The 17,538-nt window shown below is 33.5% G+C and overlaps 1 protein-coding gene across 13 annotated transcripts in view; it reads left to right on the top strand.

Annotated features, from left to right (window-relative positions):
* KIF21A (kinesin family member 21A) overlaps positions 1 to 17,538 on the top strand; it is a 149,314-nt gene that overhangs the window by 123,319 nt on the left and 8,457 nt on the right. For 4 of the 13 annotated variants that reach the window (XM_045465108.1, XM_045465106.1, XM_045465112.1 and 1 more), the window contains 8 exons: positions 1,938 to 2,042; positions 3,451 to 3,579; positions 5,916 to 5,954; positions 6,641 to 6,655; positions 10,054 to 10,190; positions 12,135 to 12,315; positions 14,246 to 14,410; positions 16,461 to 16,578. In XM_045465108.1, the coding sequence (XP_045321064.1) occupies positions 1,938 to 2,042; positions 3,451 to 3,579; positions 5,916 to 5,954; positions 6,641 to 6,655; positions 10,054 to 10,190; positions 12,135 to 12,315; positions 14,246 to 14,410; positions 16,461 to 16,578 (889 nt within the window). The remainder of the gene's footprint in view (positions 1 to 1,937; positions 2,043 to 3,450; positions 3,580 to 5,915; positions 5,955 to 6,640; positions 6,656 to 10,053; positions 10,191 to 12,134; positions 12,316 to 14,245; positions 14,411 to 16,460; positions 16,579 to 17,538) is intronic. The other 9 variants (XM_045465107.1, XM_045465113.1, XM_045465110.1 and 6 more) reach the window with 5 other exon arrangements.

Raw genomic sequence — 17,538 nt, 5'->3', positions numbered from 1 at the left:
ATTCAAAACAGCTATTGTCTTGAGGATGAAGATTTCCCAACTCAGGCTAGTATGTGTATGTATGCTATGTGTGTATGTGTGTTTGGACAGTTATATTAAAATTAGATCATTCACCGGTAAAGTTTTTTTTTTTTTTAATGTTTATTTATTTTGAGAGAAAGAGAGAGAGCACAAGCAGGGGAGGGGCAGAGAGAGAAGGACAGAGAGAATCCCAAGCCGGCTCTGCGCCATCAGCACAGAGCCTGATGTGGGGCTCAAACTCATGAACTGTGAGATCATGACCTGAGCTGAAATTAAGAGTCAGATGCTTAACCGACTGAGTCACCCAGGTGCCCCTGGTAAAGAGTTATAATGATATTTTTTTGCCGTAATCCTCACATATGATCTACCAAATGATTTATGGAATGAACGCATTACTGCATTGAGGAATATTGCCAAAAAAAAAAAAAAAATGGCACACATTACATGACTCTGCAAATAATAAAATATAACAAACTTTCCCCCTTTGAATATCTGTTTCCCATAATTTCCTTTTTTGTTTTGTTACCTTTTTTTAACTTCCTTCATTTTATGAAGATATTTCTGCCATCTTCCATTGAGTAAGCCCATCTGCTACCTTTAGTTCCAAATGTAATTTTAATGATGACAACTTTCTTGCATGTGCTTGATGTGGCCTATGTAATTAACTATTGGATTTGCTGATAGAGATTGCTAACCAGTATAGCTTATGGCTTCAGTGCTTTTTTGATAAGATGACTGTTAAAGAAATGCTTTTGGTGAAGGTAATGATATAAACAGAAAAGATTTTAAGAATAGATTGAGTAGAGACTTTTGGAACTTCAAGACTTAATCTATGGCCTGGAATCCAGATTCAGGTAATACCTTCTTTTTGCCCTCCCCCCACCCCTTTATTTTTTTTCATTTTTTAAGTGTATCCTTTATTACAGGTTGTAGAATATATGTTTTGGACTGTGTCTCTTCACATGATTTGTTCTCAAGTTTTCATAAATTCAGACACTTGTGTAATTCTGTTCAAATTTAAGACATTCTCGGTGTGGTAACTCTTAATGTCATTACTGCATGACTTTAATTGCTTGATGTAAAATAATTTACTTAAGTGGCCCTTATGATTTAACTGATGAAGGATTTTTGAATTGTGATTTCTTGTGGTCAGAAGTCAGGGACATGAAATTTAAATATTTAGTTTTACCATTCTGGTAATTGTACATTCTAATTCCATAGTGTTTTCTTCTTATTAATATAACTAGTCAACAATAATAAAAATTCATTTTTTAATCAGAATGTATTATCACATACACAAAAATAATAGTCTTAAATTGTTAATTATACAGCCACTATTCAACATTTAAAATTTATAATAAGAATGTTTTTATTACTAAAATTTATATAGCTACTAGTACCTAAATATTAGGTAAAATTATTGTGTGTCATTTGTGTGTGTGTATGATTACTGGTAGTACTGTTTTTGACTGTGTCTAAGTATTATTTCATTAAATCTCACTGTTTCTCATATTTTGATATTCTAATATTTTGTGTTCTTATAAGATTATAAAGACAATTTTTTCCCAACTGTAACAATTATAATCAACCTAATCATTTATGTTTAAAATCAGTTATTGATTTTGGCCATTTGGCAGTATAGCATTGATATTTACATTCAAAGATAATAGGTTTGCATATATTTAATAAGATTGCCAATTTAAAAGTTAAATATACAGGTGTCAAGCTTCCATCAACTAAAATTACCCATGTAATATATTCCTATCATAGTTTTGTTTTTTTGTTCCCGGGTAATACTCTTTCTCAAGTTGCAGTTATTGATATATTAAAAATTTTAGGTTGAAACTCTGCCAAACAAACTTGTATGTATATATTTAATAAAGTTTGATGATTAAAAGAGGGTTTTTCTATTTTAGTTCCAAACAGTCATCTCTATCAGAAAAAAAACTACCAGAGCCTTCCCCTATAACCAGGAGAAAAGCATACGAAAAAGAAAAATCAAAGGCCAAGGAACAAAAACAGTAAGTTACTTATACTAGATTACATAAAATCTCTGGTGCACTTAGATGCTAAAGGACAATAGTGAAATTATTTTCCACATGCAGGCTAGATCTGTGGTTGTGACTGATTTGACTAATCAAGACGATCAAGTCAGCTGTTGGTTTGGCTCAGTGTTTCTTGGTCACACACATACCTGTAAACATATTTGAACACTTGTCCCTAATTATGTACTCTTATTTATTTTCCAGTTATTTGAGCATATCATTGTAAAAAGTTCATGTACACTTGAGATGAAGTTTAGTGAATCCATATTTCAGATAGTCTTCTAGAAAGATTTGAAATTGATTTTAACTGATAAAACTGACATTGACTTTACCTCTGTAAAATAGCTGACAGGAAACTAGTGTTCATCATAGGGTGTGTTAGTTGTACCATTTTCTTGCTGTTCTTTTACATTTAATTTTTTTTTTCTGAAATCTCTTAAAAGCTGTTTGTGTGTTTTGTGAGGGTTAATTTACTTAACAGTGCATAGTATAATCTGATGATCCACTTAAATGGGCATTTATAAATTGCAATGTCACAACATGAAGCTGAGTGAATGGATGAGAGCCACTGAAACCTCTCTCCCCTGTGGCACACCCACTCCTCCCTCACGTCACCTAAGGTGCTACATGCGACAGGTAGATCTCTGACATGGCCTTGAGGGAGGGAGAGTTTTGGTGCCAGTCTCCATTTAAATATTAGTAAAGCTAATTTCTTTAACATGTAAGTAAACATAAAAAGTAGTTTTCATATATTTTCTGTACCCAAGTGGACAATCTTACACCATCCTCTCTCCTGTGCCGACATGCACACTCTACTTTGACCACTGGATTAGCTGACTTGAATGTCGTGGACGTTCTCCTTCTAATCATCCTTGCTTCCTGTACTTAAAGTTGTAATTTTCCTATTTCTACTGGATTGAATGTCTCAGGGATATTTGGGAGATGGGGGATGGAGCAGATAAGTAATGTAAAAATAAAAGTGAGTAAATCTTGGAAAAGGCAAATCAGTTTTAAACACTCTGGCTCTCTTTCCCCTGTACTCATCTGTAAAGTGAGTAACTTGGTTTTAACTCTAAAACTGTAATTTTAAATTTGGCTTGCTTTATTTGTATTGACTGTAGATTTCAGCAGACAAGTTTTTCCATAGTGCCATCTTGTGGGCAATGTAACAAAATCCAGTGGAAAAGTGTTGTTTTTTTTTTTTTTTTTTTTTGTTTGTTTTTTAATTAAATTGTTCAGAGTGTATTTTATCTTACAAAAAAGGAAGAGAGGAAGAAGAAATTCTCTAATGAAAAGCTTTTTTAAAAAAGCATGTTTCTTATAACATTCCTAACAAATCATAACTGATTAAAACCACCTATTTAATGTTCTTTTTTTCTTGTAGCTCAGATTCTGGAACCTCAGAGGCTAGTCTTTCACCTCCTTCTTCCCCACCAAGCCGGCCCCGTAATGAACTGAATGTTTTTAACCGTCTTACTGTTTCTCAGGGAAACACATCAGTTCAGCAGGATAAGTAAGTCTTTATGGAAAAGAGCCCCTCTATTTATTACCATAGTCTGAACCTTTCAATAGAGTCTGCAGAACACATTTAGCCATCTCTTTGTGTGGGAGATGAAGTCTGACTTGTGAACTCTGGCCATATTTGATGTGTTTTTCCAACAGGAAATGAACAATATAGAAAAGATTAGAGAAAATTATTTTCCTGCTGAACATTTTTCCCTGTTGTAGATTTGCATTGCTAAACTTGCAGCACTTGTCTTGCCTTTTCATTTCTATGTAAATTAGAATTCATATATCTTTGAGACCACTCTAAGTTTAAATTTGTTGGGATACTAAAAGCCTCTAGTCCAGATAGCCTGAGTTGAAAAGAGGCAACTTATTTTACCTTCAGTGCGTATAACAGCTTACAAAGTCCATTGTTATGTGTGTAAAATGTTGTTAGCATTTGGTGGTTTCACACAAATCCACCACAAAAAGTCAGTAATAAAATAAAATAAAGACAGCTCGTATTTGGGTGGAGGGGGTTAGGACTGAGGTGGATTGTGGAGGAAGAGAAGTTGGAGGCCTGTGAAAATTATAATTTGCATTAAATTTGAAGTGAGAAAGTATTCCCACATCGAGCCAGAATCTCTCTTGCAAGAATTCATACTAACAGTCCTGCCATAAAATATTTATTAACTCTGACTTATCTGCTTTGATTTTGAATGGTAGCATAGTGGATGTATGTACTTCATATCCAGTCTCCCACCCCTGTTGTTTTCAATGCTGTAATCTCCCTGTGTAGATCAACAATTTCTGAGATTTGTAGGATGCTATTTAAGATTTGTCTGGCATGTTCAGAACATGCCAGATGTCTCTGTAGACTTAGAGAAGCACACATTTTGAAAGAATTTTTAATCTGCTTAATGTATGGACAAAGTTTTTAAAGTTAGATTTTAATATAGTTTAATCAGTAGATGATCTACCCTTTAAAGTGATCTAGATAGATAAATATTTCATGTTATTGAAAAAATTCTCTAACATTGTTAAGTCATACCTTCCATTTAATTGAGAAAAGAATAGAAGAACGTTAAGAATGCCTTCAGGAAGTCCATTTTCACTAGTGATAAGAAGGTTTACTAAATTTTGTCTGTACATTCACAGTCATAAAATTTTGTCAGTATTTTGATAATTTTGACAATCTAGTCATAGTTTTATATTTTCTACTGAAATATTTTATAAGCTACCAGTAATTTGACGCTGTTGTCATCTCTATAAGCTAAAACTCAGAATAAGCGACTACACTTTCAAAGACTCACCTACCTTTGAATCACTTTCTTTTTGAGGCTAGCATATTTCACCAGCTGGAAGTAGATCCCATAGATAGTTTTTGGTTATGTTCCATGTCAGTATTCACTCTGTTCTTTTCCCCAAGCCTAATAAACAAGCTGAGTAGATTTTCTTTTTCTTTTTTTTAAAATTTATTTATTTTGAGAGAGAGAGAGAGAAAGAGAGAGAGAGAGAGAGAGAGAGAGAGAGAGAACGGACAGGGGAGGGACAGAGGGAGAGAGGGAAAGAGAGAATCCCAAGCAGGCTCCATGCTGTCAGTGTGGAGCCCAATGTGTGGCTCATTTCCATGAACCATAAGATAATTACCTAAGCTAAAATCGAGAGTTGGGCACTCAACTGACTGAGCCACCCAGGCACTCTTCAATAGGTTTTTATAAGAACCCAGCTTATTGTCAGTCGTGGAGGTTTCAGGGTATGGCTGACAGTAGTGGCTCACCTATTTTTAAAATCTCACTAAAGTCTCATATTACTAAGGGACTCCCTCATTAGGAAACTGTTTTTGAGATAAGTCAAAATCAAAGGTTATTGAATTCTGGGTAGTTTGCTTTCCATGTAAACATAAAATGCATTTGTGCAGTTTCCACATTAGAATCTGAATCCAAAGTAATTATCAAGATGGATAAAAATTCGTTAATAGCTGTTTAAATGGGAAAAATGTTCTAGTACTAATCAAATTAAATAGAAAGAATCTTAAAGTGATGTATTTTACTTACTTGATATTGTTCCTCTTCGGGGCATTAATTTAAGAAGTGAGGAATAATAGGTTTTCTGTGGATTAGTAATAGAAAGTTTTTATCCCACCCAAAGTCTTAGTAGAAAACATAAGAATCAAATATATTGCCAGATACAGCTGTATATTTGCAGATATCCAGTGCAAATAGAAAAGTGGGGCATTCACAATAAAGGAAATGTTTGCTATATTCCTATTATTCATACTGTCAGTTTTCAGTTCAGTCCCAGTGTCTTTACCTGTTGACATCTGTGTTCTTTTTCCTCATAATTCTAACTCTTTCACTGTAGGTCTGATGAAAGTGACTCCTCTCTGTCGGAGGTACACAGGTACTTTCTTTCTATCTTTCCTACATTCTGGCATTTCATTGATGTTCTAAAATGCCTTCTGAGAAACTATAAGCATATCTCACTTTTGTATGCATAACCAGTTGTAAACCGTATAAACATACTAATATTTTTAAACATATTAATTTTAATATATTTTTGTCATCCCTTTTAGACCAAGAACTGGCAAACCTTTTTTGTATAATAGCACAGAAAGTTGTGATGCTTGTTCTCTGTCTATAATCTAAATCTTTTATTTGAAATAATTTAAGTTCTATGAATATTGATATCATTGCTCCTCAGTGATTAAATGTTTCGGTCTTTCAAAGTGTGGGAGGTAAATAAGGTATTTTTGTTGTTGTTATTGGCTTAATGATTATAAGCAAAAAGTTTATGGAAAGCTTTGTGATGAAGAAAAAAAGATATGCAAGGGGGGCACAAAAGATACTATGATACATAAAATATAAAAAGAAATAGAAACTAAAGGAGCTTTTGTAAAGTAACAAATATATTTTTACTGATAGATGCTGTTTTAAAGATAACAATGATGAATTTTTCATGTTGTGGGTTTTTTTCTTTTTGGATCCTTAATTTCTCTCTTTCTATCATTTCCTCTTTCCACTTATCATTTTGTCTCCTCTCTTTTTGCACTTGTTTCTCCTGTTTATGGCCATTTTGCTGATCATCAGTAGATCCTCCAGAAGGTAGGCAGAGGAAATTAATCTCATTTATTACAAGACTTTACTGATTTGCATGGAACAAGAATAAGCTTTTTTCCCCCTTCAACTCAGGTTGTTTTACAACTTTGCAATATATAACCTTAACTTAAACTATTTTAAAGTTGATTTCTATATTTCAGAATGTGAATAGATTAATTTTAATATTAAAAGAAATACTGTGGATGTATGTTTCCAATTTCTGTATTTTTCTATTATCTTTGGTATAAGGTAATCTCTACAAAATATTAGTACTAATATTGTGAATACTGGAGAGCATTTTTCAGTATCTAGTAAAATGCTGTATTTAATTATGAGATTATTTTTCTTCAGGAGTCTGAAAAATCAATGATATTAAAACATATAAAAATGAAAAAAGGCATCTTACCCTCCAAAATTGTGTCATACATAAGTCACTGGAGGCAAATATTTACTTTTGTAATATTACAAACTTTGACATGACAGACTCTTATACCTTAGGCTGGTCACATGGATTTTTTCTTTATAATCAGCTTATTGGAATATACATACATACATATTTTGTTTGAGAAGTAAGAGTAGCATCTGACTGTGCATTAGATCAAACCTTTTGAATATTTGAAGCTATAATTCTAATTCAATGGCTTCAGTTCATAGATATGAACTCATATCAGTAGGATTTCAAAACGGAGATTCAGACTTTTGGGGGAAGTTTTGCTTCTGTTTCAGTTTTAATTTGGTTAACTTCTTAGATTACAAACAAGTTACCGAGCATTAATTTCAAGAATTGACACATGTATGCAAATAATACATTGGACTTTGTAATTACATATCCAGTGGCAACAATTCCTGGTGTCATTTCTAGTGACGATGAACAACTTCTACTTTTCAAAATCATTAATAACTACTCTAAAAATAAAGTTTGTTTGTTTCTTTTAGCCCTGAGCTTGTATTTATCTCCTAATGTTTCTATTCATCAGCCCTCTTGAGCTCTGCCAGAATTAATCTTCTGGAATTAATTAATTGAATTAATCCATGCACATCTCTTTTTGTGTGCATATGACAGCTCTTTAAATATTCAGTGCCTTAACCTACTATTGAATCCTCTCCAATGAATGTTTTCCTATCAGTTCAGTAGGTCTTGTTTCATTTTCTGCTCCTGTAGTCTACAGATCGTTTTGCTTCTACTATTTTTGAAAATGTCCCAATTTTTCAGTGTTTAAAATCTAGCATCTAGAACTCAACCTCCTTCCAGATCCCTCAGCAGAATATAGTAACTCTATTATGTTCTTTCTCCTGAAATATTTACTTCTATTGAACACGTTATTGAAAGTGCTTATAGAAGAACCATAAATTGTTGATTCATTGATCTTATATTCTATTAAAAAAATCTCTTTGGCTATTAGTGTGTGTGTGTGTGTGTGTGTGTGTGTGTGTGTATTTCAATTTATTTAAACTGAAATAAACCCAGAAAGCAATTCAGCCATTTCTCCTACCTCCCACTTCCCACCCTTACAATTACCAATCTATTCTCTGTATCTATGAGATTGGGTTTTCTAATGTATATTTTTAAGATTGCGTGTATAAGAGAGATAATATGGCATGTATCTTTGTCTTATTTCACTCAGCATAATGCCCTCTTTAGCTTTTTAGATCTAGGCTACTATTAAGGCTTTTACTACTTGAAGCATTTTGTTCTATCTTCTACTTAAATTTTATCTTTAAATTATACCAAATGATTATTTTAGTGTTAAGTGGGCACTTAAAGCAAATAAATTTTGTTTGTCATTTTCCTAGGCAATACATACCAGTGTCCAGTTCTTTAATATATCAGTTTAATATATATGCCAGCTCTGTTTTCTGTGCTAGAGAAATATTGACTAGATATTGAAGACTTCTTTGAAATTGACAGGAACATTGACTCCTTAAGTGTGCCTCTCCACCAATGGAACTACCTTACTCCAACTGTTCTGTTCTTACCTACCATGTCCACAAGGATATCATTTGAAAGGCTTAATGTAATGGACCTTTTTGGAGTCAACATGTGTTATGAATATGATATTTCTCTAATTTGCTATTAACCCTACAAAGAACTTCCCCCATGAGATTAGTGTTACCTCTTATTGATGAGCATTTATTTTTAAGTGTTTATAATGATTTGTTCAGTATTTCCCTTTGTGAGACTCAACAAGAAGTCTTACCCATCTGTAATTCCTGAAGTCTACTTTTCCCCCTGCTTTTTGGAAAAAGGGGCCTACATGTTTTGTGCCCCTTATTGATCTTAGTGTACCAACAATGATTTTTGTGTCAACAATGTTGTATCCTTCAAAAACCCTGTGATGTAATGATTTAAACACAGAAATACTTGAATTCAATGAATAAGTCTCCATTGTCAGTTCTAACTTATCTTGGGCTTACATTTCTTCTTAATCATTTCTGCCCATTGCATCTTGAAGATTGTTCTCTTTCATTGAGAAGGTGGAAAGAAACAGTTTTATTTTATTCCTGTTATTTGTTCTGATATTATGCCATCTATTTTATATAATGGACACATTTCTACATAATAATTTTTCTTCCTGCTCTGAGCAAAGATATATCCAATTTATATATTTATTATGTTATAATTCACTCTCATCTTTAGTATTCTCAATACAACTATTTCAATTCAGATCCTGTCTTAAACTCCTTTAGGATAGGGACAATGTTTTGATAAACTTTGCATTTCCATAGTGCATAGCACAAAGCATAAACTCCAGAAATATGAAACTTATGAGAAAGTTCCCTAAATAGCCTCACTGTTCTTTTAAAGTCCCATTCTTTTTTCTTTTTTTAATCTTCTTGGAAACTATTAGAGTTTTTTCTTTATTTTATTTTATTTTTTTTGATATTTTTGAGCCATTCTCTCTTTAGAATTTCTGTGTATGTGATCGTTCCTATCTTTTTTCAAATTCACTTGAAAAATTTTTTTTCAGTATTTTAGGTGATATGTGTTATACTTTCTCCAGAATGTTCTTTTTGACGTAGAGTCATATTTCAGCATAGCAGAGTCACACTTCCAGTTATCCATCATTTATACTTTCTTATTTGTCAGAATTCACTCTACTCAAACAGCTCCCAATATTACTGCATTCAACTTTGAAGAGAATTTGTTGATAAGATGATCTGTGTGCCATAGGCTTTGCTCTTTGCAGAGGGCAGCTGCTGACTGATGCCTCATTAGTTGATGCACTCCATCACTACTGTTACTATTTCACATTTTGTCTCTGTCCTTTTGCTTTAAAAAGAGACAAAGGAGCAGTCTGAGTTTTCCTATTAATTAGTTAGAAAGGCTTCTTAAAGTCAGGAGAAAAATAAAATTAGTCTCATGATATAGCTACTTAAGTAAATCTTGTTTTTCCCCACCTCAGGGGCATAATCAACCCATTTCCTGCTTCAAAAGGAATCAGAGCTTCTCCACTGCAGTGTATTCACATAGCTGAAGGGCACACAAAAGCTGTGCTCTGTGTGGATTCTACTGATGATCTCCTCTTCACTGGATCAAAAGGTACTTACTAGTGGTTGTTTCAGATGGATATTTAACAGATGAAAAAAAAAATGATTACATTTTAACAGGCTTAAAAGAATAGTCAAACTGCTTAATACCCATAAAAACCTGAGAAATAATTTGGTTCAACTCCTGAATTATATAAAATCATTGCATAGTTGGGAAGAAAGTAAAACCTCTGTTGATGTTATATGAATAGAATGTTGAGAAAATACATCTCCCTTCAGTAACTGAGCACTTAATGTATGCAAGGTCCTGAGCTTAGTAATACAAGTTATATAAAAAAATGACAAAAATGTACATCATTACAATGTACATACACTGTGGTAAAGAGAATAAGATGGGTAGGAAACCATCATTTCTTGAGCACTTAAGCATATGTCAGAGACTATGCTGGACACTATACAAATTATATCTCATTTAATTCTCGTGGTAACCCCAGTGAGATACATGTTGCATCCTCATTTTACAGATGAAGAAACTGAGGATTCAAGAAATGAAATAACTTCACCAAATAAACTTAGTAGTAAGTGGAAGAATCAGGATTGGAAACCCAGGTCTACTCATCTCCAAACCTGTATTCTTAACCCCCTTTGGTACAAGTGTAGGCAATGGAAATGAATTACAAATGCTTTGAAGAGTTAAATACTAATCTTCTTGAGGTTTCTGAAAAGGGAGGTTATGCCAACCTGTGAGACATAACAAGGCTTTGACAGAGGCATTTAGGAGGAACCTTGAAGGATGGTTTGGATATTGACAGGTAATGATTGACAACCAAGATTGTAGAACAACATAAGCAGAGACATGGAGGGGAAAGTGGGGTATGTTTGGAAACTAAATCCAATTGGTTGAAAAGTAGAATACAGCTGACCCTTGAACAACATGGGGGTTAGGGGTGCCAACCCCCTGCACAGTCGAAAATCTGCGTATAACTTTTGACTCCCCTAAACCCGAACTACTAATAGCCTTCTGTGAACCAAAGCCTTACCAATAATATAAACAGTTGATTAATAAATATTTTGCATGTTATATGTATTATATACTATATTCTTACAATAAAGTAAGAAAAAAGAAAATGTTACAAAGAAAATCATAAGGAAGAGAAAACACATTCATAGTATTATACTATATTTTTCAAAAATTTTGCATATAAGTAGACCCATCAAACCCATGTTGTTCAAGGGTCAACTGTAATCATAAGAGAAGTGATGGGCAGTAAAGCTAGAAAGGTAGGAAGGAAGCAAGTATAGGTTTGGGGAAGCTAATAAATGATTTTTAGCACTTAGGGATGTTACAAGACTCAGTTTAATCAGCAAGCATTTATTGCTCATTGCATATAAGGAAGTGTAACATATCTAGCTGGAACTTATGAATTGTGAATAACGGCAAGCCATTGTCCAATTAAAAAATAATCTGCACTGTGAAAAATGTACTTTTATAATTTAAAGTAAATTTATCTCCAGAATAATTATATATTTGACATGTCAGAAAAACAAAATAATTAGTTTATAATTATGTTTTGGGGTCAAAAATAAAACCATCTATCAGTGACCCCTGGAAAAGAAAGGTATATGTGTTTATGAGTGTAGAGTGCTGTGAGGCGGTGAGAGTAAAGATGCTGATTTGGGAATGCCATTTTAAATTCAGGGGAAATTTGAAGCAAGACTCTTGTGATATGACTATTTCAAAGTTTTATATAATTATTTTTTTTAATACCACATAATACATACACCAGCTATCCCTTGCTTTCATCCAATCCTTTATATGTACTTGGCCATTGAACTTGATGCAGAGGGTTGATGTCTGTTGCAGCTAGTGGAATAATTACTTTTTTCTTATTTTATTTCATTCTTCTAGGGGAAAGATTGTTAAAGTAATTTTTATTGTTAAGAGAACCTAATTAAGTTCATATTGACAGTATTTTCCTTTTCTTGTTTGTTTTAGATCGTACTTGTAAAGTATGGAATCTGGTGACTGGGCAGGAGATAATGTCATTGGGGGGTCATCCCAACAATGTTGTATCTGTAAAATATTGTAATTATACAAGCTTGGTCTTCACTGTGTCCACATCTTATATTAAGGTGTGGGACATCAGAGATTCAGCAAAGTGCATTCGAACGCTGACGTAAGTAATTTAAAGACAAATAGCATAAGGGCAAATAGTATAACGTATATAAAAAGATAGGACTATGAATACATTTTTATTTATTTATAACTGTCCAGTTCCAAAAGGATGTTAAAATTAGGACATAGATAATATAACAGGGAAAAACTATTGAGAAAATGAAATATAGGAGCCTGCTATTAAACAGGAAGGAATAAATTGCATTTGATCTGTGACTAAGTATATATTTCATATTCCTCCCTCCCAAATACTAAGGTATTGCATTTTCGTAGTATTTATTACTTGATGTAATATTGATTTACATTACTTGCTTCAAATGAATACCACTCTGTGGAAAATGGCTAAAATCACCATTATAGATAGTTAAGAAGTACTTGTAACCTTTACTTAGCAGGTATTAAATAATTGAGAGTTTTTTGTTTGTTCATGTTAGAACCTATACTGCTTTTGTGTGAGCACAAATTCCGTAACTGTAGGTTAGGTTGGATAATTGGAGGATGAGTTTGTTTTCTGTGTCATTATATGTGTCTTTAAAATAATGATTCTTTTTTGCTATAAGATCGATGAACAGTTTTACATAATTAAAATTGGGGTGAACTCTTTAAATAAAGGGAGCATAGGAAAGGGTAATTTTTATAATTTGTAGAGGAAATATTAACTCAAGTCCTAATTTGTATTTTGAGAGCTACTAATTAATTTATTCTAAACACAAGTTTCTTGAGGGAAATTTCATAGAAAAAGGAACACTGTATCTTAGAAATCTGCCAATCCAGTTGACTCACTAAAGGCAAATTTAAAAAGATTGATTATAACTTGATATTTTAGAAGTTAGCTGAGAAAATGTTTCAAAATTTAAGAATATATCTGTCACTTAGAATTTATCTGAGGAAATAGAAATAAGTTATGTTTAAGTCTTTAGCACTTGGAAATACTCCATATATGATTGGGTTAGAGTAAGCAAAAACTGAAAATGGTTTGAAAAATCCTCATTGTCTTTAATTCAAAAGGCATACTTAATAAATAAGAATATTGGTAGGCCTGGCCCTCGGGGCGTTCTGGAAACTATAGGAAAATGAATTACCTTTGTGGCACTGTATCATTTGTTGAGTTTTTTGTTCTTTATCTTTGACATCTAATCTTTTTTTTTTTTTAAGTTTATTTATTTATGTTGAGAGAGAGAGAGAGAGAAAGAGAGAGAGAATGTACCAGCAGGGGAGGGGCAGAGAGAGAGAGGAAGAGGGAGAACCCAAGCAGAGCCTGAAGTGGGGCTTGATCTCATGCATTGTGAGATCATGACCTGAGCCCAATCAAGTGTCCGACACTTAGCCGATTGAGCTAGCTAGGCACCCCAACATCTAATATTTTTTGATTGATATTCTAGTCATCCCTAACTCAGGAATCCCTAAGAATTCTGGAATTCTTAGGTTTATAATAGGTTTACAGATTAAGAATTTTAAGCCATTGGGGCTCCTCGGTGGCAGAGTCAGTTAAGCGTCTGATTCCACTCAGGTCATGATTTCACGGTTTGTGAGTTCCAGCCCCGTGTCAGGCTCTGTGCTGACAGCTCAGAGGGAGCCTGGAGCCTGCTTCAGATTCTGTGTCTCCCTCTGTCTTTGCCCTTCCCCTGCTCATGCTCTGCTTCTCTCTCTCTCTCTCTCTCTCTCTCTCAAAAATAAACATTAAAAAAAAAAAAAAGAATTTTAAGCCGTTTCATCTTGTTTTAGTTATTCATTTATTCACTTATTCATGAAATGTGTTTATAAGTACCAGCTATGTGTGCATGAGGTTGCATGCCAGGTACTGTTCACACGGTGACCAAAGGGCACAGAGCTTGTTTTTGCCCACAGCCAGTTTCCTAGGAATTCAAGGAACTGTAAGCTGAACTCTTATCCAGGATTGTGACTTTTCCCTTTGTTTTGTCCCTGTTAAGGTCTTCAGGTCAAGTTACTCTTGGAGATGCCTGTTCTGCAAGTACCAGCCGGACAGTAGCTATTCCTTCTGGAGAAAACCAGATAAATCAAATTGCTCTAAACCCAACTGGTACTTTCCTCTATGCAGCTTCTGGAAATGCTGTCAGAATGTGGGATCTTAAAAGGTAGAATTTTTAAGAGAATGTATTTCTTATATACGGCAAGTACAATTTTCAGGCATTAATAACATATTAGTGCATGTAAAATCTAACTTTTATAACCCCAGAAGTTAATGTAAAATAATAGGCTTTTCTGTTTGGCCCAACACCCCTAAATAGCTCTTCTCTTCTCATTAGCAAATCCAAAAATTTCCTTTCTTTTATTCTCCATCAATAGAAAGAAAGTATACGAAGGAAAATAGCCTCTCTTAATATTTGTCTACAATTTGTGTTGTTTACTGGGAAGAGATGAAGATTCTCATTCTGTTTCACCAGGACGTTTGAAAGAGTTTGTTGTTGTTGTTGTTGTGGTTGTTGTTTTGGGGGGAGGGGCAGCATCACTTAAACATTTTATATCTCAAAATTTTTAGTTTATAAGCTTAAGTTAATTACTGGGGGCATAAATCTTTATAGGGGTTTTATGAACATAAAATGTATATAAGAGATTAAATATTAATATAAAATGGGTAAAAAATGATAAATTGAAATGTAAGGTGTTATATCTCTGATTTGATTTTTATTTGCCATGAAATGTGAGCTTTTATCCCTCAGTTGAGTGTTTATTTTAGCTTCTTTTCTAGTTCTTAAAATTTTGGCAGCAAGGGAATATTCATTTATTAGTTAAGTATTTTTTCAACTTCAATTCTGGCAGGCACTGCACCAAGACTATGGTGGGTGCTGGGAATAAAGACTAAGCAAGACAAATGTGGTGTCTACCTTCTTAGAGCTCATTTTGTAACGGAGGATAATGGCCATTAAACAGGCAATTATAGGATACTGAGTGAAGTTTGTAATTCAGATAATACAGGGTGCCTCCCATCTAGAGGGATTTGTCAGTGGTAAATAAAAAGGATATTTTAGAAACTGAAAATAACTAGTTATAACTTGTAATATGTTAATACATGACTGAGAAAGAATAATAAACATAATTTATAGATAAATAGATGAGAGAGAAAGAAGAAATACAGTCATGAGTCTGCTTTAGAAACAAAATGTAGAAAATTGAACACAGTGCTTGTTTGAGAAAATGAGAAAAGAGGTGAGTACTTGGTTTATTCTTGAAGATGTTAAAACTTGACTCATAGTCAAAACACCATGGAGGAAGATACCCAAAGTCATGACATGAGGCAGAAAAGGTAACAGCTTTTAAAAATCTTTACACTTTCTGTTTTTGCTGAAAAGTTAGGTCCTTTGAAAGCTGCTGATTTCAGCAATGTGATTAAATGTAGATTTATCATAGAAAAGTAAGAAAATAATTTTCTAGAAACGAAACTCTACAAGTTAAATATGTCTTTGTAGTCCAGCAGCTTGATTGAGGTAGGACTATGAAACAAAGGTTCATTGTCACCCCCTGACAATTAACATCACACATTTTTCTACAGTCACCTATATGTCCTGGTCATTTTCAGTCCTTATAATAACTGATGAAATGGACCACTTACTTTCTGACGTGCATATATACATATGTGTGCATAAGTATATATATGTGTGTGTGCATACATGTATATATGATTGGTGTACATATTTGTGTATGTGTATATGCAAGAATATATGTGTTTTATATAAAATAATCTTACTTTTTCCATATTTTTATTGATTGTGTAGTCATGTAAGTGATATAGTTGTTTTAATCAAATTCCAAATTGAACCTAATAACATTGGTCATATATTTTAACATGTTTGGATATTTAACAGATTAAGGTTTATCTGGACTTAGGTTGCATTTAAAATTAGTCTTTAGCAAGTTTTGCTGCCATTTTGTTTACTGTCTGAATGACATCAGTAACTTTGGAATAACTTATTTAGGATTCCTCACACTTCAGTCGTAGAGTAGGTTAGGTTGGCCATATTTTGACCCTTAATTTGAAAAGAGTTGCATGGAGGTGGAGCTAAGTTTAAAAAAAAAAAGGCATTAGTGAACAGTTTCATCAAAGAATGTAGATTATTTACGTTGGGGCTTAACCTCAACCCATTAAGAAATATTTTCAAACAAAATTATTTTTCTTTCTTTTTAAAGGTTTCAGTCTACAGGAAAGTTAACAGGACACCTAGGCCCTGTTATGTGCCTTACAGTAGATCAGATTTCTAATGGACAAGATCTAATCATCACTGGCTCCAAGGATCATTACATCAAAGTGTGTATGATAGAGTTGTTGAATTATATTCTCCTATTAAATGATAGATATGAAGTATCAGATGCACCTAAGACCCTTTGCTCTTAATCAGTTTTCTTTTTTAACAATCCTATCCTTTGCTTTTTCTTCTTGATCTTTTTCCTCATTCAATAGTTCCTGATTTTATTGTCTTATAATTCAATCCCATATTCTCATTTTTCATAGAAGATTGTTTTGGAGGGATTTTAATGATGTTTGGCTCAGTCATCCAGCTAATGCTTAAGTCTCATTGTCACCATCTTTTACACTGAGTTTAGTATGGTCTTCAGATTTTATGAAATTAGCAGATGAGGGAAGATGCACAATTTGATTCTGGAAATGTTAAATTTGAGATACTAAGTAAGAGAAGTCATCCTCCTATAGGCAAGTAGGCCATTTGAAAGGCAATTCTAGAACTCCAGGTAAGTTATGACTAGACACGCAGATTTGGGAGCCATTTGAAAGAAGCAGATGTTCAGGAGTTAGAGTAGTTGATGTGACCAAAGAGACAGAGGTTGACAGGACTCAGCCTTGTGAATTCCTGTAGGAACCTATAGGAATAAAAAGAGAATGCAGTAACAAAGGAGATAGGAAAAGTATAACTACTCTTTTTGGAACCTAAGATTAAGAGATGAGAAGTGGGTTAGTGACACGAAAATAGAGTGGTTAAAATGAGAGTATTGTGTATTTGGTAGACTTGAGTATTTCTATCTGTTTAGGAAGCAGGCCCTTTGGAGAGGGAAAGTGTTGGGGGAAGTGGTGGTAAGTGATGGAGGTGGTAGGAGTTAGAACCATATCAAAGATGTGAACCCTGGGAAGCAGGAAGCACACGTTAGCATCTAAAAAGAAGAGAAGAGTAAGAGAATGTTTGAAAATAAAAGGAAACTTTTGAAATGGAGGGAAGAGTCCAGAAAGTTTATTTTTGATCATGTGACCCTTTTC

The sequence above is a fragment of the Leopardus geoffroyi genome, chromosome B4 (assembly GCF_018350155.1).
Source record: "Leopardus geoffroyi isolate Oge1 chromosome B4, O.geoffroyi_Oge1_pat1.0, whole genome shotgun sequence".
NCBI lineage: Eukaryota > Metazoa > Chordata > Mammalia > Carnivora > Felidae > Leopardus > Leopardus geoffroyi.
The sequence above is the reverse complement of the archived record's forward strand: the minus strand, read 5'-3'. Positions and strand labels throughout refer to the sequence as shown.